Genomic DNA, 21409 nt, shown 5'->3' on the forward strand with positions numbered 1-21409 from the left:
AAAAAAAAAAAAAAAAAAAAAAAAAAAAAAGGAAAAGAAAAGAAAAAAAAACCACAACCACCGAAATGAGGGTGGCGGGGCTGCCACCCTCCACCAGCCCGGATGCGCTCCGACGGGACAGCACGCCTGCCGACACGCTGCCACGCACATGCTGCCAGCCTGTCATGTCCGTGCGGGGGGGAAATGGAATTAGGGCAAAAAATAAAACACCCCAAAGGCAGAGCAAAGAAGGCCCGGGACCCCCAATTCTGCCCTGAGCCCTCACAGCATAGGCTGTTGTAGTACATGGGTGGGTGCATGCTCCATTCATGTTCCTTGTGGACCAGGCAGACGGGGCCATGGCGTGGAGGTCACTGGTGAAATGTTGTCTGGCTGAGCTGGGGGTGTGCAGCCCACCCTCACGCCCTGCTGCAGGAGTGCAGCCGTGTCCCAAAGCGCCCTGTGCCACCACGCAGCGAGACGAGGCCTGCTGCCACCAGCACGGTCACCTGCACGCTCTGGGCGTTGTTACAGGCAGGGGCAGAGGCTGGCAACGTGCCTGGATATCTTTCCTTGGGTTTTGGATTCTTATGAAGGAAATCCTGTAAGTATATGTGAATTCAGGAGCTTAAGATGTGTGGATTTATTCCTACGCAAAAGTATTTCCAGAGCTAGGCCTCACTCCTAGGTATCCATGGTGGCACAGACTTGTGTGCCTTTTCAGCTAAAGCTAAGTTGTTACATACACACACTTGTAATATCCCAAACTGCATCTGCACGCTGATCACAGGGCGCTCAGGAAAGCTCAAAGTCAAATTTCTCCGTGCCATGCTGTATTTCTTGCCACCTATTTTAACGAGGACTCATAATATTCACATAGCTAGCATGATGGAGTTCACAAAGGAACACACAGCAGGGCTGAAACTCAATTATTTTTGCAGCTAGCTCTGTTCATCTTTAATATTAGCATTAACACTTTCATTTTCCTCATTTAAATACAATAAAAGGGAAGATTGCCTTTGTTTAATATCGTTACTAATCAGGTTTTGCTCTTCCAGTTTTTTTAAAGAGGATAAAGTCAGGGAGAAGCTAGCATAAACGCATAAACCTTTTCTGTTGCCAGACTCAGTACTGTCAGTACTCTGGAGTAGCACGTCATTTTAAATGCTGAGAATGTCCAGTTCCACTAGAAAAAGACTTTGCCTTTTAACTGGGGAAAAAAAAAAAAAAAAAAAAAAAAAAAAAAGTCCTACTCAGAATATTTGTGAGTCCAAGCACCATTTTAAGGAGAGTGAAATTGAAAGTACTTTTTATTTTTAACCCAAGCTACTCGAGGTGCTTTCTGGCTTGGCTACAAAGACAAGTTTGTCTAATGTTTCTGTTTTGAAATTGTTTTGAGCAGCATTTAGACTAAATTTTTGTTTGTCTAAGTATACTGTCTCAACAGAGCTCAGCAGAGCAGAGGGTACATTGCCTGTACATTTTTGGTAGACTTGAAAAGTGCCGATTGTTGTCTATATTTTGCCATTCATTTTTAAATGAGCCTCTCCTGATTGATGTGGGGAATTTGTTTAAAAAGATGAAGGTTATGGCAGAGCTACCCAAGATGCCATTTGTAGTTGTTCCATACCTCTCATAACAGGGAGATTTTACTTGTGATTGTTACACTTTTAAAAGGGAATTAGTTAATCAAATTGCCATTTTTGGAATGCACTGAAAGGAATATTAAAGTGCATTAATTTCATTAAAATAAATGAGCAGATAGGCAACAAAACAAGTATTAGTCAAATAAGCAAGAACTCGCCTATGGAGCCAAATTCAGCCCTAGTGAAATCAACTGAGTTGTGCTTGTCTGCAGCATATTTAATTTGGCCTATGCAGTCGCACAGCTGACACTTTATTTGGTTGTCAAAGGTGTGTATATTAAAAATGTGTGAGCCATGCGTCTCCTCCAATGTGATTAACCTCTGAAGTTAAATTCACCTGTTTTCCATTTAGCTCAGCTGCACAGTCCTATCGCATATGCAATTTTTGGTGCGTTAACACACCAGAGATGTAGAGAGGCATTCCCACCCCAGCATTAGTACAGGGACGTGCGTAGTATCTGAAGTGAGGGCGTGATGTGGTGGATTTCAGCATAGGTTGTTCACAACCAGAAGGCTTTCTGCATGTATGCTCCAGTTAATGGGCTACGCTGAAGAGTCTGCCACCATCTTTCATTACTGCTGTTACTCACGCCAGCGAGAGTAAAGGAAAGGTTGGTATGTCTATAATCACAAGTTCATTTGCTATGTAGATATATCTTAAGAACCTCTCAGCCCAGCAAAACTGTGCTGGATTAAGGTAGAGTCTGAATGTAAAGCAGAACTGTGCCCAGGTAGCTCATTCATTCTGGAATCACAGAGCTGTTTCCTGGTTTCACTTAATCCACTTCTAAAGTGGATTAAGAGAATTCAAGAAAGTGAATTCTTATGCTGGCATAAAATTTGTCTACACATGGTTTTAGTCGAGAGTAATTATTGCAGTGTAGCTAGTAAGTGTTTTGGAATAATTTTGTGTGTAGACAAGTCCAAAGTCGCACACGTGAAAACAACACAATGTATGTAGTTTTTCTATATAACATAAGGTTAATTTAGCTCAACGTTTGACCTACTTCTTTCCTTGCAAGGCATATTTAATTCATTACAGGTTTTTCTTTCTTAACAGAAACCTCACAACGGCTGTGCACTTATGATCAAGTCAAGGACAGCAATTCCATGTGCACTTCAAAAAAAAACAACCCACACCACCACCAAAAAAAATAAACAATGCGTACTCTGAGTACATTCTCAGCTGTGTTGGAACAGACAGTCAGCTCTCTACTGGAGAAAATACCAGGTTCTTGATCGTAAGTTTTTTGAGTAGGTTGTTAACAAAAGGAAAACAAAACCCAAAGGTCTGCTATGTCCTCTTAAACAGCCATGATCTGCTTGTACTTTGACTACATGCCATTCAAAGCAGTAGTGTCTAAGTGAAGCACCCTTTATAATGCAACAATACTAGTTCCTGCATGAGGAACCTCGCAAACTTGCACAGGATGGCTTGCAGAACAATGGGGCTCTCAGGAGGCACCTTAGGAACAGGAAGCTAATTTCGCAGTTTGTTTAGAGACCTGATTCAGGAAGAGCCTACCTCAGTCTCAGGCAGTTACTTGCTCTGAATGGGTACAGGCAGGTTCTGAATCAGGTGTATTGTGTCACTACTGGTGTAAAGGAAAATTACCAAAACGATAATGAGAAAGGGAAATTTTTTTTGCACCTTCACGCCAAGCAGAAAGCTCTTCAAATGTCATTCTGTGCCACAGACCTTCCTTGGAAGATAGGTGACTCTTTGACTTGAATTAAGGCTCCTATGTTTCAAACTTTTTTTTTTTTTTTTTTTGAGGAAAAGCAAACAAACAAAAAACTAGACATGAAAGAAGTGATGCAAGCTCAGCTAGTAAAACAGCAAAGTTTCAAAGAGGAGCATAAATATAAAAGATAGGTGTTAAAATTTAAACACTGGCATAGAAAAAACAATAAAAGCTATGAAGATATGTGGAAAAAAAATTACTTTGTGTGAAAAACTGTAAGGTGTGGGAAGGCAGAGGGTACCCATGGATCTTCCTATATGTAGAGAGAGCAGCCCTGCTACTCCATGTAACAGCCATTGATTCTGCAAATGTGATTCTTCTTCTTAAGCTCAATTTGTGATTATGAGCATGGCTTTGCTCTACTGCGCTGGTCTTGGTTGAAGGATACGGGGAATGGATTTCACATACACCTCCCTCATGCTTAGTCTGTTTATTTAAGTATGAAGCTCTCTGGTAAGAAAGCAAGCATTGAACAAGGAAGGTAAAAATCAAGCTCTTTAATCCTGTTATGTTGAGTAACGTCAAACATGGGCCTAGTCTTGATAGTAAGGCTTAAAGTAGGCTGAGATTGAAGGCCAGGAGAGCTTTGGACCACACAGGAACATGCCATATCTAAAATCACACTTGTGTCAACAACTGGATTAGGTTATTTTACACTGCTGCCACTGAGAGCTCTCCAAAAACAGGAGCCACCTGCAGTGAGAGGGTGTCTTGGGTCTGCCCCACTCATGCTAGTACAGGGGGATTGCTGATCCCTGTAGGGAAGAAAGAGGTCTTCAAAATGTAGAGGTCTCAGAGACAACAGCATAACAGATGGAAGAGGAAATCTCAGCACACAGCCAATGCCGTGAAACGAAGGATCCTCTCTGGGAATTGGTTAGTAGTGCCAATGTTTAATATTTGTCATAACAACCACTGACTGTTTTGTTTTTTGTTCTAACAATGTGAATTATGCATTAAACATTAATACAAGCGAGTGTACTTTTCTTTTGATCTTCAAGCGTAATCATTTCTAATGAGAGTTTATACACGAGCATTGAAACAAATCCCTGAGTCATGTGAATTTACATTGGTTTTACTCTGTGGGAAAGATATCCCACATGGGTTACTCATGTCTGTAAAATATAACATACTTATAAATCAAGAAAAAAAATGAGCTTCCATTTGGCTGAACAAGAATATCAGTGTAGACATTTGGCTCACACACTAGCAGTAACGCAACGTTGAAAAGTATATTTATCAGAGATCAGGATCAGGGTGGGGCCCTCACCTAATGTTGGATCCAAGTCTTCGTGAAATAAAAAAGTTCACCTCCTGACTTTTGCAGCCTGACTTCTAAGAAGATTTGAGCCAAGTGTTGGAGAAACTTGAACCAACTGTATTAAGTAGTAAAAGAATCAGACTTTGTCTTTCTTGACATAGATGGAAGTTGCCAAAGTGCCATGAGCAAGTGCTGATACTCTATATATGTAGCAGACAAATTGTGTGATGCTCACTGGCACCTTTCCTGATGCCCTTGACAGATGGGCTGTGGTACAGGGCTAGAACAGTCTGAACCAATACTAGAACTGTATGTCATTTCTGCTCTTCTAGAAGTTAGTCACAAACACTGCATTTCATGAAAATACAAACATTACGGATTGTGTAACCACTGGCACAGTTATTTAAAGTACAAATGGTGTTTCAGCCCTCTTCCCCTTTCACATGCCATACATACAAGATGCTAAGCACAGGATAAAACAGCCTGCAGTGGGCCTGATTCCTTTGTAGACAGGGGCTGATTACAAGATTTCCAAAATGCCTCTTGCCTCTCCAAAATAGATCTTAAAGGCAAAGGATGCATAGGAGGAATGGCTGCCAAGAAGGTATTATGTTTAATGGCAGTTAGGCTCTATCTATGATCCAGGTCATATCTCAGGAATTCTCAAAAGCCCATTAATGTGTTTTATACTCAATGTATGAATGCTAAAGGAGTCCTGGAAGCCAGAGATCCAGGATTACCCCACATAATTCAGTGTTGTCACAGGAGGCTGCAGTCATGCTCCCTGCTGCTCCTTTTCTTTGGCCCGAATAACCTTAAACACTGATGGTGGAGCTTCAAAAGGAAGAGCGGAAGAAGCCTACACATAGAATAGTTTATAGACTGGAAGAAGGGGAAACATGAAACCCTTCATCCCTGAACTTGATTTCTTTAATTGCTATGTTTTATATAAAGACAGAGGGACTGATACTGTTGCAGTTAAGAAGAAAGCACCTGTGATGCTTTATTATGGAAACCCAACACTGTATGAACTAAGTTTTCCCTAGGACTGCAGGACTTCATGTAGAGGAGGCACCTGTTATGTTAAGTCAGAAGATGAACACGTCAGTATTGGACCTTAAATAATTTTGGTCTGAAGGACCTCAGCTCCATCTTTACCCTGCTAGCCACCCATTTACAGTGCCTAGCCTTCAAAGTTCAGCAAGTATTCTGACTTTTCAGAATGCGTAAGTACATCCTCAGGCACAACAAAAAGCTGTGCTTTCAAAGATCTGACAGATGTAGGCAAAAAATCGTATACAGAAGTGTGCAGGGAAGCCTTTCTCAGCATGGTTCAGCGTTACAAAGCCTGCTGGACCACAGGTGCCTGGGTTGCCTTCACAGCCCTGGAATGCCGTCTGGAAGCATTCCCCTGTCATTTAGCTCATTTGGTGCATTAAAGATGCTCACTTCTAGTGCCATAAGTGAAATGTGCTGATACCGAACCCAACCTTCGTTTTATAGCTGCGGGCCCCTAGCAGGCAGCTAAGAGGCCGCTAGGAAGGAGAGGACACCAGTTTTAATTTGGTTGTTTGTGACAGAAAATGGTGAGAAAAAATGAAAAAGATTATACTCTAAAGACTAATACACTTATTTACATTTAACTACCTAACACCAGACAGAACCTTAAATTCCATTACTATATATGAATACCATGTTATGGTAAAGTAATTCGCTGGTCAGAGCCACATACTACAAAGTAGGCATGCAGCTGGTGAAAGCTGATGTAGCTCTAGTTTCACTGATTTTATCAGTGGAGTCATACTAGTTTATACTAGCTAAGGACCTATTAATCAAGAAAATCTACATGTAATCTAATAAAAAATTGGGAAAAAAAAGTTGCATTGTTGCATTTTTTTTTTTCATGAAATAGTGGTGAAGTGGTCATGTCATAAAGTAACAGCAATAAAATAAAAAGTAATAAATATTTGCATGGTAGCCAAGACAGAAGCAGAACCAATGTGAAAATCTAGCAATGAAATCCTATACTCACATTATTACATAGTTCAGTGTTGCAGCCAGAGGGGTTGAAGGTAAACTCATTTTTCTTGCCTCTGTCTTTTCAGTCAACACTTAGGGGTACAACCTTCCCATCCCCGTTGTGAGTTAACCTCCTGGTAACTCCTCCAGGGAGAGGGGCAGAAATTACACAATGGCTGTTTTTCCAGGGGCGGATGTGTAAATGTGAAGGGAAACAATTGAATTTTAATGACAATTCTGAGGCTCTTGAAGTTAATTTCTGGGCAGGGCAGAAATTAGTGCCAGGAGTTGCGTGCTCTCCTCTCCTGCTGATGTAAGCAGGAATTAGGAGTGCTCAAATTTTGCAGAAATAAGGCCAAAAACATTGTGTCCTTCTCTCATACCACAAAAGGCAAGGTGAGAGAGTTGTTGTGCTCAAGCCCGACTGTATCGCCTCAGTGCCAATACAGAGAAATTTCTACAAAGCTTCGGGTGAGTACTCCAGATTGACACTACGAGAGCCCTTTTCTCATTAGGTATTTATAGCATTGTAGCATTGTTCAGGGTAAGAAGTTAATTTTGTTAGGTGCTGTACAAAGCATTTAATCAGATGAGGTTCCGGCATTCAAAAGCCCTACAAAAAAGCTTGCTGAGGGAGTGCAGCAAACAGTGGGATATCCTGGGGAGAAAGTGCAGCAGTGGTGGCAACAAAGACAACTACAGAGGGTTTTCCTCTGCACAGGGTAATGATAATTTTGCCAAGAAGATAAGATGTTTATTTCCATTCTAGCTATGATGTTTGCATTGCATTACTGAAGCACTGTTCATTAATAGCTTACAAACAAAGTTTATAAAGCTTAAGAGACTTTGTCATATGTAAGAAAGTATGCACTGCTTAAACTACCTAAAATATATTATTATATTATTTTTACATAGATTTAGTAAAGCAGGGATATATATATATATATATATATATTTAGGTCTTATTTTTGTGTCTTAGGAGATTCTGGAAGGAATAAAAAGGGTAGTCCCCAAATCTGCAGATATCTACCTGTAGATAATTAAATATAAAATAAAAGGTGCTTCAAAATAGCACCAGTCTTTTGCTGCTAGTTAGGTGGCAGAGTTTCAACCACTTCCACTGAACAAGGAGACCCGCTGCAGAGTACTGTCCTTTCAGTCTTTAGCTAGACAATCACAGCCTTCAACAGGTCAGAATAGGTATCAGGCCTTCCCCATGTCACTCCTCTGCTCAGATTGCAGCTCCAGCCACAGTAAAAGGAGAAAGAAAGACAAGAATAAAGGGCAGACGTAGACACCTGGCACTGCCTAATTGCAGAGAAAGGCTCAGAAAAGGCTGTGTGGCACTCAGGCAGGGGCTCTGCCTCCCTTGCAGATTTGCAAGCCTGGCTACGAGTCATGGGATCAGCTTCTGCAAGGCAAAGCATGGAATAACTTGCTTAGAGGAACTACCTCCCTTGCAAACACCTCTATATCACCATTTGCTTTTCCCCTACTCTCTGCAGGTGAGAGAGCTAACTAACTGCACCTCTTCTCTGGCTGAACAATTTCAGCCTGGTGTGAAGTCTGTTAGTATCTGTGTACACCAGCACAACACAAAGCGTGTATAAAATATCATTACTGCACATGATCCTGAAGCTCGCTTGGACTGAAACCTGTCCTCATTTTATTTACAGGAGGACTGAAGAAACCTCGGGGAGCCTGATATTAGCAACTCTGCTATCAAACCACTTTTTCTAAATTACTTTGTATAAGCTACAGGGAGTTTTGTTCTGTCCTTTATTTTCTCTATTCACTCATCTCAACAAGGACAATTTTATGTATGACTTTTTTTTTTTTTTCTTTTTTTTTTTTTTTTTTCACTGCACTATTGTATATTATAGTACAACTCATTAGAGCGGCTTTACTAGTTACAAGACTCCACTGTAATGTTTTGCTACCATACTTCTAAGAAATAGAGCCACTAGCTCATGAACATCTGATCCAAGTCTTTCTGAAGCCATCCTGAGAACTTCACTGATCCTGGTACCAAGCCCCTGCATCCATTATGCTCACTGTCAGTAAAAGAAATGTTACTGAAGCAGCCAGCTGCTCAGGAGGCTGGAGAGCAAAAGGAGAGGGAAGCATCTTCCGTGTCTGCTGTTTTGTTGTGATAAAGCCAGATGCACAATAGGATACAGAATTTTGCCCAAAACATTTTTTTTTACCTCTTTTGTAACAATAAGGTCTCTTTTTAAGAGATTGGTATTTACCATAGTATTGATTTGCAGTTGTTAGACAACTGTTGCGCTACATTCCTACCTATGCAGGTAGGTTATTGCATTACTAAGTTACTGTCAGTATACCACTCAGGTTTAGCATCCAGAAGCAGATTCCTTCTATTCCACCAGTACATATTGTTTATTGAGACAACTCGTTCCGTGCAAGCCCAACAAAAGCGACCCTTCACTGTTTTCCATTTTGTCTCAATTTTTCCTCTCTCGTCTGTATGCTGCTGCAGAGCATGTACAACATCAGATGCTGGTTTTACTCCCTGCAGCCTCAGTGCAACAAAATGCTATGTAAAAGCAATTCCATCTAATTTCAGGTATTTATGCCTGAAAATACATGAGTTAGCCTTCAAGGAATTATTTGGGTACTGGAAACACAAACAGCTCTTCTCACCCTCACACAGGTACAAGCTTCATAGAGATTTAAGAAAGAAACATTGCCACTAGGTGAAAGCGTGTCACAAAACTGTTGAGGAAAATGTTGGAACCAGGCTTTAGTAGTCTGTGAAGGTATCATAAGATATATGTGCTCGATGAGGCCACATCATGTGTGTAGCAGGTGTATGCAACATGCTTTGTAGTTCTAAGTCAATTACACACATATTTTGTGGATCTTGGTCTTTCGGGAGTCTCGTCTCCCTCTGTCTCTTAGTTCCCACATATGAAAATATAGAAGAAATTTACTTTTAAAATGTCAATAGCATAATTACTCACAGGTTTTCCATGTATGTCTTCTCTAAATGGTTTAAACTATGATGTCAAAACATTTGTAAAAATTAGACATGGTTGCAGGAGTTCTAGGCTGCGGAACACTCAGTGATTACAATGGATGCAGTACCAAACTTTCAGATCAAATGAAACTTCATTGTGAATCTCAGGATGTTAGCATGCCAGTGATGAACAATTTGGTCTGTATCTTCTACTGGTTCAGGAAGGATCTGTGCCAGTCCCACCACAGTCCCTCAACTGTCTCTTTTCCCCTACTCGGAGTATACGTTCTATAAATATTCTTTGCTACAAAAAAAATCAAAATACAACATTTAAATATTTTGTCTATTACATGTTTCTCCTCTAAAAGAATTGATGACACTTTATTTGCTAGATAATGGATGAATGAACTGAGAAATAATTCAGTCAGCAACTGACAGTGGTCATTGTCACTTATATGGGCCTACAACTGGTGATCCTTCCTTATAGAAACCAAGTTGATCTTGAGGAAGCTGGGATGCTGGGATTTCAACAATTTCTTCATTCTACCAAGACAGACAAATTAGGACCCATAAAGTTCCTCTTTTATGTGACACTTCCTTTAAAGCAAGATTTTCTCCTTGAGTAATTTTTCCCTAGCTGTGAAACATATATATAAATATCACTTATTCCTATAGGTAGATATTATTATAGATTAGAAATGAAAAAAAAAAAAAAAAAAAAAAAAAAAAAAAAGTAGTAATTTGTCCACTGAGTTTGTATCATCCAAATTAGAAGTATAAGCTCCATTTGCTTCTATTTTTCCTGGAATATACCGTCACCACCTACCCCAGAAGTAGCAGTGTATGTACATGTGCAGCTGCAAAATCTTTCAATTTCCATGTGTCAGTGGAAACCACAACTGGATTACACCACTTTTGCCTTATGTAAAAGATTTTATCTTCCTACTAATATTTAACACTTTCTACTAATCCAAAGATATCACATGCAGAGCTCCAAGTATCTTTCGAACACTGAGGAGTCACTATGCCGTAGCCTAACAAAATACCTACCTCTTTCAACATTTTTTCAAATGGACAAGGTGAATAAGGGGGTGATGGGAAGAAAACTCTTCAGAGAAAATCCAGGCTCAAAACAGAAACAAGATTTCATAATTTATAATTCAGAGATCTGCACTATTCTCATTCTTTGTTTAATGACCTACATTTTTTATTTTAAATTTCAGGCAAACTTCAGATGCCTTACTCTTTTCTCCTGAGTAAAAAAATACAAATTAAAAAAAAAAGTAAAAATGTTAAATAATGATATAATTTCTTCAGAAAGTGTAGACTGACAAGTATATGCAAAGAATTACTGAGTTCAGCTTTTTTTTTTTTTTTTTTCATCTACTCTAATATTTTCCTAACTGAAGGAAAATGTGTAAGTTCCTCATCCACTTTATTAGTCATCATTAATGGGAGTTAAACTTTATGCCATTTCACTGGCAACTTCCCCAGTCAGGCAGCAATGTAGTAAGTTGTATTTGTTACAAGTTAAAAATTAAAAAATAAAAATAAATAAATAAATAAATTGTTATCTGATATTTGTATGAAATCTTGAAACAGTTAAACAACAAATATCCCACTCACAGACATGACAACTATTTCCATGGCAATGAGGAGGAAGGAGATTGAGAGAGGAGGGCAAGCTTCTTACTACAAGGTACAAAATCTAAAAACAGGAAATACAAGCACATGAAAAATTAAGGCCCCTGTAATCATAGATTTCAATAGAGAGATAGTGTTACTGTTATGTATTTCTGCACAACAAAACCAAAACCCTGCCTAGGAATTCTGAGCATTTCCAGAATCCAAATAGTAAGAGGAAGCTATTCAAAGTCACAAGTTTTCATATTAACTGCAACGGAAACAGAAATAAGCCTTTAAACTTAATTGGTTACTTAAAATGAATTTATATAGAGTTATCTTTTCTCCTCTGTGTGCTGAAAGCTAGATCCATTTGTATGTTACTGATGTACATGTTGAAAAAATGTGCACATGCAATAATGTACTATTCTTGAGTTTGTGTGCATTATGCCATCACTGCATCTTAAGGTTGTGAGTCACTAAAAAAATACAGAGAAACACTTTTTGTAGTTCGAATAAGACTTTTTTGACAAAATATAAAAAATCATTTTTAAGTTTGTTATTACTACTCTATTAAAAGTCAGACAAATTTTGAAACATTAAATACTTATATGGAAACATCATTATCACCAGCATTTTTAGCAAATGTATTTACTGCATTCAGTTGACATCCTAAGCATACTCTTATATTGCGTAATGCAAAGAGCTCTCCCCACACATGACATAACAGTAAAAAGAAAAATCTAAGTTGTTCTTTATTCATCTATTGAATCTCAGCCACTATCTACCACTATTTACCATGGCTAGTAGTAATTCTACACATGTAGAAAGCACAGAAGGCCTTTGCAACACTTGAAAGCTTGAGATTTGCATTATTCTGAAGCCTTTTTTTAGTTCTCTTGAGTACATAATGATAGAGTAAAACATGGGCATTTAAAAGAAACAAACAAACAAACAAAAAAAAAAAAACACTTCAATTTAGTAAAGACTGAGATAAACTAATAAAAAAATACAATATTAAAGTTGAAACCCTACGTTCTCAAAATGATTCTTATAATTAAATGCTCTCCCTTCCTTTCTGTCAAGATCTAATTTTCTGCAGGAATGTCAAGCGGACCGCTGCTATACATTTTCCTAAAGTTAGCATGACATCATCTACTAAGTGCCTATGACATGCTATTTACCTTTCTTGTCAACTTAGGGCTTTTCCATTTAAAAATTGTTTAAATGAATCTTTATGCATTCACACCTATACCTAGAGGTATCTGTTTTAAAACAGTGTTCATTTATATTTCCTCCTGTTTTATGCCATATGCCTCTTCACTGATGCTCTTCAGATTTAATATATAATAATAAGTGCAAGTGAAATAAAAAGGGAAGCAACTTAATTTTCCTTATTTGCCTCAAGTATTTATTGACAGGCAAAGGTGATAAAAATTTCAAGGTAAAAGGTCTGGCTTGACATCTCATTTAAACAACTTAGTAGTGTAGTGAACAACTAAGTAGCTTTGTCCCCTGCTCCAATACACAAGACAACAAAATCCTAAAACATCCTTACATATTTGTCTTCTGAAATACAGCATGGTATTTGGAAACCTATACTTGATGGAAGAGATTCCAAGAGAAGCAGCAGAGTTGTTTTTTTTTTTTTAATATTTATAAATTCCTCATCTATTAAAATAAAATCTATGTACATCGGTAAAAAGTATTAAAAAGGGGACAATTAATCAATATGTAAGTGTAACCACCCTTTCTTCAGTGGATTCTTCTGAGACAGAAATTCATTTTTCTCATGCTGCAGAACCTCTCTATTCAAACAACAGCCTGGGAACAGCTATGGCCCTCTAATCGTCTTCATTACTGAAAGGCAGAAGCAACTGCTATTGATTAAACACGGCATTCTCTAAGATCCATTTCTTCCAATTAAATTTGTATGCTCTTCCTTGGATGTCTAGTTTTATTTAGTTTTGAACAAAATTACAGATGTACCTTTGTTAACTCATGTGGTGATAATTCATTTCCAGAAACTGTTCCTCTCGGTAACGCTAGCTATTACTTATTATAGTATTGCTCAAGGCAGATTCCTTGTTGTAAATGGCATTGAACATTTTACCTGGATATTGCAACAACACATTATGAGCATTGGGATATAAACAGAATAGTGAGTAATGTGGCCAGCCTCTGGATTTAAGCAATAAACTAGTCGACTTGTGTGTGAAGACACACTCAGCTAGAAAATTGAGCTATCATCAAAGCATCTGATACAATGCCTGCATCTTTTTCTACTTTGCTAGTGACTGATCATTACATTCAACTATGAACCATAGCCTGAAATAATAAAGGTCAGAGTTTTCAAGGACAGTTTCCGGTTTTGAGTTTCCAGCTTGAAATACCTATAGCTGGATTTTCCAGGTGTGAGGTTCCAAGACTTATATCCCCTCAGCATGAGGAAAAAGCAAAGCCGGAACAGGCCTCATTCCACCTCACATCAAAAGCCATTTCATTAAAGAATTGATCCTAGGGTTTAACATGTGTCAGAAGGATGGTATGATCTCTGCTAGCATATGTACATTAAAAAATCCAGATCTAAAATATTTATTTAGTCTAGCTCAAACTTTTCTCACCTCATTTCTCAACATGTTTTGTCTGCTATTACAAAAAAAAAAAAAAAAAAAAAAAAACTATGCAAATTTTGGAAATTTGGCTCACTATGATAAACAATCTTAGCCTTTTTTATTTAATACAGAAGTACTGCGAAAATATTCTCTTTTTATAAAAAAAAATACAGGATCTCTACATTTATAAAAATAATAAATTTACATTATGCTGGTATAAACATTTGTGGGCATCTCTTGATTAAAAAAGAAAGAGAGAGAGAGAATTACATTAAATCATCTTTCAGCGAATTCCAGAGTGTTATGTTCATCCATTATGTCACTGGTTACAAAAATGGGAGTGTGGCAGCACTGTTAGAGAAGTCTGCCAGAGTTCAGGACTCAAACCTGGCTTTGTCAGCAACCTGTTGTGACCTGGTCCAGCGCACCATATGAAAATTTCATTTCTCATCAGCTTTCCTAATACCAAACGCACCTCACTGAAGTGTTTTGCTACTTTCACATAATGAGGGTGGGGGATAATTCATATTTGCAAAGTGATTTCTTAGTGAAAGGAAAAATAAGTTTGTACTTCTCTAGCACTTAATTGTGTTTGCAAAGGTAGGACAAAGCTACACCATACAGTATTGAACGAGTAGGTTTTCCTTTAATTACCGACACCAAGAAGTACTATATGATCTCCCACTAACAATGCTGAGGTTGTCCTTTAAGCTGCTGCGCTGCTCCGTGAGGATATTTCGTCTGCTCTGAAGGTAAGTGCCAATTTGTTCAACTTGTGACAGCATTTTGCCACAGTCCTGTCAAGCAACCAGGAAGCACGCTGAAAAGACAGCGATTAGGCCAAGCGCCTCCTGGCTTTGTGCAATTCAAACAAACGAGCACGCGTCCCGTAAAACCCGACGTACAGAAATCCTCCGTCGCCGTGACCTCCCGCCCCGTCTCAGCGCAGTCTGTTCCCTGACCGTCTCTGCCCTTGTGCACCAGAAAGGTCCGCACGTCCGGGTGCCGGCCGCAGAGCCGGCAGTTCCCCGGGGCGCCGAGGGGTCCGGCGGCTGCGCGGGGCGGTGCCGCACCCCATGGAGCCCCCGCGGCTCCCCCAGCACTGGCATCGCCGCCGGCTCCCGGCGCCACGAACCCGTCCCGCGGCCAGGTGACACAAAGCGACATCACTCGGGGACGTAGCCCCCCGAGGAGAGCCCTGCCTGCTGTCGTTGCCCCGTCAAATTTAATTCCTGGGATTTCTGGAACTTTTCCCCCCGCACCTCCCGCCCGCCCTCTGGAAACTTCGGGCAAAGCCGAGGAACGGGAGGACAAAGGGCCAAAGAACAAAGAGTCCAGCCGGGAGGGGAGAGCAGGGCTCGGGCTGACCCCAGAGCGGAAACTCTTACCCTAAAAAGCAGGCGTACCGCTCGGCCGGCCCCCGGACAGCAGCACGGCCCCGGCGGCGGCTCTGGGGGCTCTGAGGGACCCCAGGAAGGAGGCGACGGGGAGGACAAGGCAAGGTGCCCTTAGCGCTCTGCCGCAGAACTCCTGCTGGTCTCACAGCAACCTAAAACTCTCGCTAAAGTGTCGCTAAGCACGGTTTGGTGGATGCCCCCCTCTCTCCCCGGCCCCGAGCGTGATTCCTTCTGTAAAACTCCCTCCCTGGCTTTAGCACTCGAACACCCTGGAGAAGCGGCAGGTGCCCCGGTAACCTGTTGCTGCGAGGTTCTTGTCCTCTGACCAGGGTGTGCTATTATTTTATTTTATTTTATTTTATTTTATTTTATTTTATTTTATTTTTATTTTTCATACGGCGCTTGCTGCAAATGCCCCATTGCTCTTCCAAAGCGATTTATCCCTGGACGACGGGGATATTGCTCCGGAGCGCAGCAAAAGGCGCGGGCAGAGGCAGAGGCTGCTCGGGGAGGCTGCGGCGCTCGGGTCGCTGGGCTGCCGGGGCAACACCACTGGCCAGCCTGCAGCTGCCCTGCGCACGGGCACGGGGAATTTTCATGGTTTTCTCGGGCAGGCATTTCCAAAGAAAAGAGGTAATTGACGTGAGTCTTCCCTTGAGTAATAGCCAAAGAGAATCCAAGCTTCACCTGAGAAACTTTTTTTTTTTTTTTTCCCCGTTCTTTCTTTTTCACTTAAGCTAAAAGTGAGCTAACACGGCTTCACTTTCCTGAAGGTGAAATTTATCTAGATCTTAACTGAGAGCAAAAAAGAACCAGCGAGCACGGTATGAAACACCCACAGACGTGGACATGGACGTGGAGCGGTCCCGAGCGTAAAACCAGGGCGGCGCTCCCTGAACCAGCCCCCGACCCTAACCTCCCGACCCGAGCAGCCTTCCTCGCCGCCAGAGAAGTGGGAGAAAGGGGGCGGCGGTGGGGAACGAGACAAAGTTCAGACCGCGGGGGTCGCCACCGAGGAGCAATGGGTGCAGCTGTAACACGCGTTCGCGTGAAATGCTGCTCTGGAAACGGGCGTAAAACTTCGCCCCAGCCTCTCCCCTCGGTTAACTAAAGCCAATTACTTGCTTTCATATAAAAGGTTTCGCGTATGGTTACATGTGAGGAAATACGAGAAGCTGATGAGTCTGTCTTTGTTATGATTTAATCAAATAAATTAAAGGAGAAGGGTTAGGATACACCCAATTTTGGACTTCAAAAAAAAAAAAAAAAAAAAAGAAAAGAAAGAGGAAAAAAAAAAAAAAAAAAAAAAAAGGAATTAGTTTTCAGGGACGCTCTCTGTCCAAACATTTTTCTGGTGTACAGAGCAACGTCAGGCTCGCTGAGTCCACTCAGCTCATTGCTGCTGGTTGTTTGGGCTTTCTCTTTTCCTCTTAATGGAGCACCTTTCATAAGCGATTGGAATTTCGGGGGGGAAAGGGTGAGTAGGTGCCAAAACAAGTTGGGGGTGGGGCAGAATTTTGCGTTTCAAGCAATTTAGCAGGCAGCAATTCTGCTTACAGCATAAAGGTAGGTGGATACTTGAAAACATCCTCCACCGGGGTGTCCTACTTTAGCAATTCTAATTAAAACAGGGTTTAAAAGATGCAAAGAAAGAGCAAGCTTCTTGTCTTACTTCCAGTGGGCGTGGGGGAGACCGTCAGGCACAAAGTGCTTATAGCTTGTTCTAACGTGCACCTTTGTTTAAAAAGAAAAAAAAAAAATCAAGCTTGTCCTCTGATTTCAACTAATGTATTTTTAACTGGATTTCTTTCCTCTGCTTTGTGTGATCTGATACCTACCGTGTAGCCCTGGCCCACTTTCAGCCCTGCGGGTGCCCTGTATTATGTGTGTGTCTGAAAGAAAAGGGAAGTCTTCCATCCAACCCTCTTGTGCCCTATACCTGTGTTTGGGAATTGAATTGTGGCCAGCCCTGGGGTCAGCAGAGCACGGCTCCTCTCCTCGCTGCCTGAACCAGGAGGAGCCGGGACTTCGTGAGCCTAGCGTGGCTGTGACCACCCGGCACCTTGAATCAATAACGCGGCCAGTTTCCTGACGCTTCTTTCCGCGGCTCCTTATTGAAAGGGAGGCTTTACTGCCACCTATAAATAGCCCCGGATCCGAGGCACTTTTTCTCCATAAAGCAGCCAAGTTGCAGCCGAGGGAGCGGCAGTTCTGGGGCGTTTCGCTGGTGCCGGCCCGAAACGCGCCGGCTGCAACCCCCCCCGGGGGGGGGGCTCCGGGGACTCGCACCCAGAGCCGCGCCGGCTGCCTCTGAACTTTGTTCCTAGGCACGGCGGGAAGAGGAGCGAATACCGATACTCACCCTGCTCTTTGGATTTCCAGGTGCAACTCCGGCTCTCCCTCTTCTTTGTGTATAAACAAGCAAAGGTTACAGCCCGGGCACACGCCGTGATGATGCCCCGGGTAACCCTGGCCCCGTGAATTTAACGCGGCGCTAACCCGCTCCGAGCTGGGGGCTGGCTCAGCACCGCGCCTCTACGCGCTGCCAGCGGCTCGCTCCGCACCCCGAGCCCCGCACCCCGCTTCCGAGGGGTCTCCGAGCCCGGTACAGGCTGTGTTCCCCCTCTCTCGCCCCCCTTCTAGCCCGCTGTGAGGTTTCTAAAAGGCGCACGCTGCTGCGGGGCTCTCCTGCGCCCGCTGTGCCACGCGTGGGGAAAGGGCAGGGAAAGAAGGAGCGGGGCCACGGCGAGCCCACGGGAGCTGAGAGCCCACGCGTGGGGATGGGAGCAGGGCCACAGCGAGCCCAGCCCGCTGCTCGCTGCCGCCTGCCCGTGGGGCTCGGGGGCTCTCCACTGCCCGCACGCCAGGCGCCGAGCCCCTGTCCCCGCGTCCTTCTCGCTCGCTTTTCCTTTTTTTTTTTTTTTTTTCTTCCCTTTTTTTCTTTTCTATTTTTCTCCCCTTTTAATTCCCCCAAGTGGGTCCTGCTGAATACAGCTCGTTAGCCGCGCTGCTACCGGGGTAATTGTCTGGGGGGCTGAGCGCTCCCGGAAAAGAAAAGCGGAGGAAGAGGGAGGGATGTAACCTCCGTTATCTTTCTGGTACTAATTCCCAGCCGGCTCGGGCTCAGGGGACAAGGCGATCGCTTAACAAACCCTCCTCCTCCTCTCCCTCCACCACTCCTTCCTTCCTTCCTCTGCTCCGGCACATTTTCTCCCCCGCGCTCGCCCCCACGCTTCATTCCTCCTCGTGGGGAGGAATAAGCCGTGCGAACTCAAACTAAAAGGAAAAGAAAAAAAAGGAAGGAAAAAAAAAAAAAAGAAAAGGCGGGTGGGAGGGAGACTGGACAGGAATAAAAAAATAAGAAAGGGGAGGGAGGAAGAAAAGGACAGAAAGTGTCTGTGCCTGATCGCTGACCATCTGTGCAAAAGGTGATCGTTGTTAGGTACTCACATGGCTGGTGGCAGAGCGGCTCTTAGCAATTAATAAGTCTCTCAGCTTGAGATCTTCTTTCCCCTTTTTGATTGTAGCGCTCTCTGTGTGTCTCTCTCACTCGCGCACACACCAAACCGCTCGGATGCTTCAGGACCGGCCACTTTGCGAGGGGAACAACACGGGAGGGTTTGTATTACTCCAGGTTCGTGTGTGTAGCCTATAAATAGCGAACTTTTTGATGGAATCAGCTAACAAATGAGAGGAGAAGGCGTAATTTTGCGCAGGGAGCCCCCCTTTCTCTTTGCAAGATTAAAACCCCCCAGGCAGCAGACAGAGCTAAAGTTGTGGGTGTGTAGGAAGGAATTTGACTTTACCGTGATTGTGCGCGAGGTTCTGGTTTGTTTGTTTATTTTGGGGGCTTGCTTTGGTTTTTCCCCCTACAACCCATATGTTACACGCTCCCTCCCTGCCTTCCCAACAGGGGCAGGAGCTGACCCGGATTAGCACCGACCTTAACTCCAGGTTGGAAACACGGTGCGTTTGCGGCTTTTTATTTTTTATTTATTTATTTATTTTTTTTAGGGTGGTGGAGGTGAAGAGGGGCTCCTTGCTAGGTCGGGTGGAAGTGAGGGAGGCGGCAGGCAGCCTTCCCTGAACGCGCCTTCACTTTAAAAGCCCGGGGGGGGGGGGATAAGAAACAGGCCGATTGGGATTCTTGGGCCCCCCCGCGGATTTGGGAGAGAGGAAAGGAGAGGGGCGAAGTCTTTGCCTGGAGCTTTGGGTCAATCACGGGGCGAGGCAGCCACTCGCTAGAAAGCCCCGAAAACACTCCGCCTGGGGGTTACCCCCGCGTGGGCGCCTGGCCGGGACAGAGCCGGATTATTATTATTATTATTATTATTATTATTTTAAGAGGGTGCAGTGCCCCGGGCTCCGAGGGCAGTCTCTGCCCTAGCCCTTCGGGGACGGGCCCCGGCCCCCTCGCTGCGGCACGGCTCCCACGCGGGACGCCCCACGGGTGGGTAGGATGGGCTGGGGGGATGCGCAGCCCAGCCGGCGGCGGGGGCGCACCGCAGGCGGCGTTGGGCACCCGCGCTGCGTGGGGCAGGCGGCCGGGGACACGCGTGGGGGCTCGCCCCCCCCTCCCTCCCCCCCCCGGCGCCCCTCGCCTCGCCGAGGCTGTCCCCGCGCGGTTCCAATCTCACGGCTCATAAACCGGGAGCCGGGGGGCTCATCATTCACCTGCCGCAGCCTACCGGGCAGGGGAAAACAAAAAAGGGAAAAAAATAATAAATAAATAAATAAATAAAAACAACACGCTGCGAGAAACGGCCAGAAGCGGGCAGGCGGAGAGCGGCGCACCCGGGGCCGCCCCGCTGTGCGTGGGCTCCGCATCGCTCCGCACCTCCCCGCATCCCCCTGCACCGCTCCGCACCATCCCGCACCGCCCCGCGTCACCACCCCGCACCACCGCTGCCTGGCGAGGCCGAGCAAAGCCGCGATGGGGCTTAAACCGGGCGCGGGGACAATGCTGCGGAGGAAAAGAATAAAACCTTGGGGACGAGAGGAGGGCGGCCTCCCGCATCTTTTATTTACTTGTTCCCCTCCTGCCGTAAATAATGCCGGGAGTTATTTTGTCCTGCGATCGGATCTGACAGATTCCCCTCCCGGCTGCCGAGCACCAGCTCCGCGGCGCCCAAGGGGACGCGTTACAGGGAGCCGGGGGTCGGGGGGGGATCGGGGGGCTTTGAGGGAGTCCGGGGGTTTGGGGGGGTTCCGCGGCTGCGTGCGGGCAGGGCGCCCCTAGAAACACCGCACCCGCTGCTGAAGTTCCCCTAAGAGCGGCCGAGAGCCCGGCCTGAGCCATACAGGAATGGCAGCACGCTGAGAGCTCAGCTTCTTTCTTTCTTTCCTTTTTTTTTTTTTTTTTCTTTCTTTTTTTTTAAGAACTGGGATGTGAAAAAGTTGATACCACGAGGTAATTATCAAAAGCAATATAGCGAGTTTTACGCAGAGACCCACTTTGCAATTTTACACCGAAGAGCAAAACACGCCGGCGAAATCTCGGGTCATGCCCAACAATGGAGCGGTGTTCTCCCGCTGTTTAATATACATGGAGTGGGAAATGAGGGGAAAACACAGCCAGCACCTGTAGTGCCAAAGGAAAAAAAAGAAATCAAATTACTACATAATATTTTGGGGGCTATTTTGCAGGGCGCTCTTCAAAACCAGACCCGCATTTAATTATAGCTCTAATCATTTTTCCGTGCGGCCACTAGTTAATAGCAGGGAGCAAATGGGGTTTCTACTGAGTTTTTAAATTCTGATATCTTCCAAAAAATAAAAATAAAGGGGGGGAGGATTGTTCCCTTATGTGTTAATCGCACATCTGGGGCTTCAGGTGACCGGTCCGGACCAACTTTTAATTAACACGTTGAACTGCCAAAGAAGAAAACTTGGAAAAAATGTTACATGTGCACCAAGAGCCTTGCTCGCATTTCGGGATTGGTGTGCCTGGAAGCCCGGCTGCCCCAGGGCTCTCCCCTTCTATTTTTTATTTTTATTTTTTGCGGGGTGATCTCCCGAGGGAAGCGGCTGGGCACGGAGGTGCTCCACCAGCCCGGGGCCGCCGCCCCCCGCGGGGGTTGCGCAGAGAGGCCGGGGATGCTCAGCAAGGTGCGGGGCATTTGGGGGCCTCGGGGGGGGGGGGGG

At 44.0% G+C, this 21409-nt stretch overlaps 1 protein-coding gene and 1 long non-coding RNA gene across 3 annotated transcripts in view; one reads left to right on the plus strand and one right to left on the minus strand.

Moving 5' to 3' along the window:
• Nucleotides 1-19224, minus strand: part of ESRRG (estrogen related receptor gamma) — a 400798-nt gene extending 381574 nt beyond the window's left edge. The window contains exon 1 of one of the 2 annotated variants that reach the window (XM_035321709.1): nucleotides 18716-19224. In XM_035321709.1, coding sequence (XP_035177600.1) covers nucleotides 18716-18717 — 2 coding nt within the window. In that variant the 5' untranslated portion in view covers nucleotides 18718-19224. Of the gene's footprint in view, nucleotides 1-16937; nucleotides 16956-18715 lie in introns of those variants that run through there. The other variant, XM_035321710.1, reaches the window with a different exon arrangement.
• On the plus strand, nucleotides 7-4513 carry LOC118164291. Its single transcript, XR_004749415.1, has 2 exons — nucleotides 7-583; nucleotides 2686-4513. It is a non-coding gene; the product is annotated as an uncharacterized LOC118164291 (long non-coding RNA).
• Nucleotides 19225-21409: the final 2185 nt, after the last annotated feature.

Source organism: Oxyura jamaicensis, chromosome 3 (genome assembly GCF_011077185.1).
Source record: "Oxyura jamaicensis isolate SHBP4307 breed ruddy duck chromosome 3, BPBGC_Ojam_1.0, whole genome shotgun sequence".
Classification (NCBI taxonomy): domain Eukaryota; kingdom Metazoa; phylum Chordata; class Aves; order Anseriformes; family Anatidae; genus Oxyura; species Oxyura jamaicensis.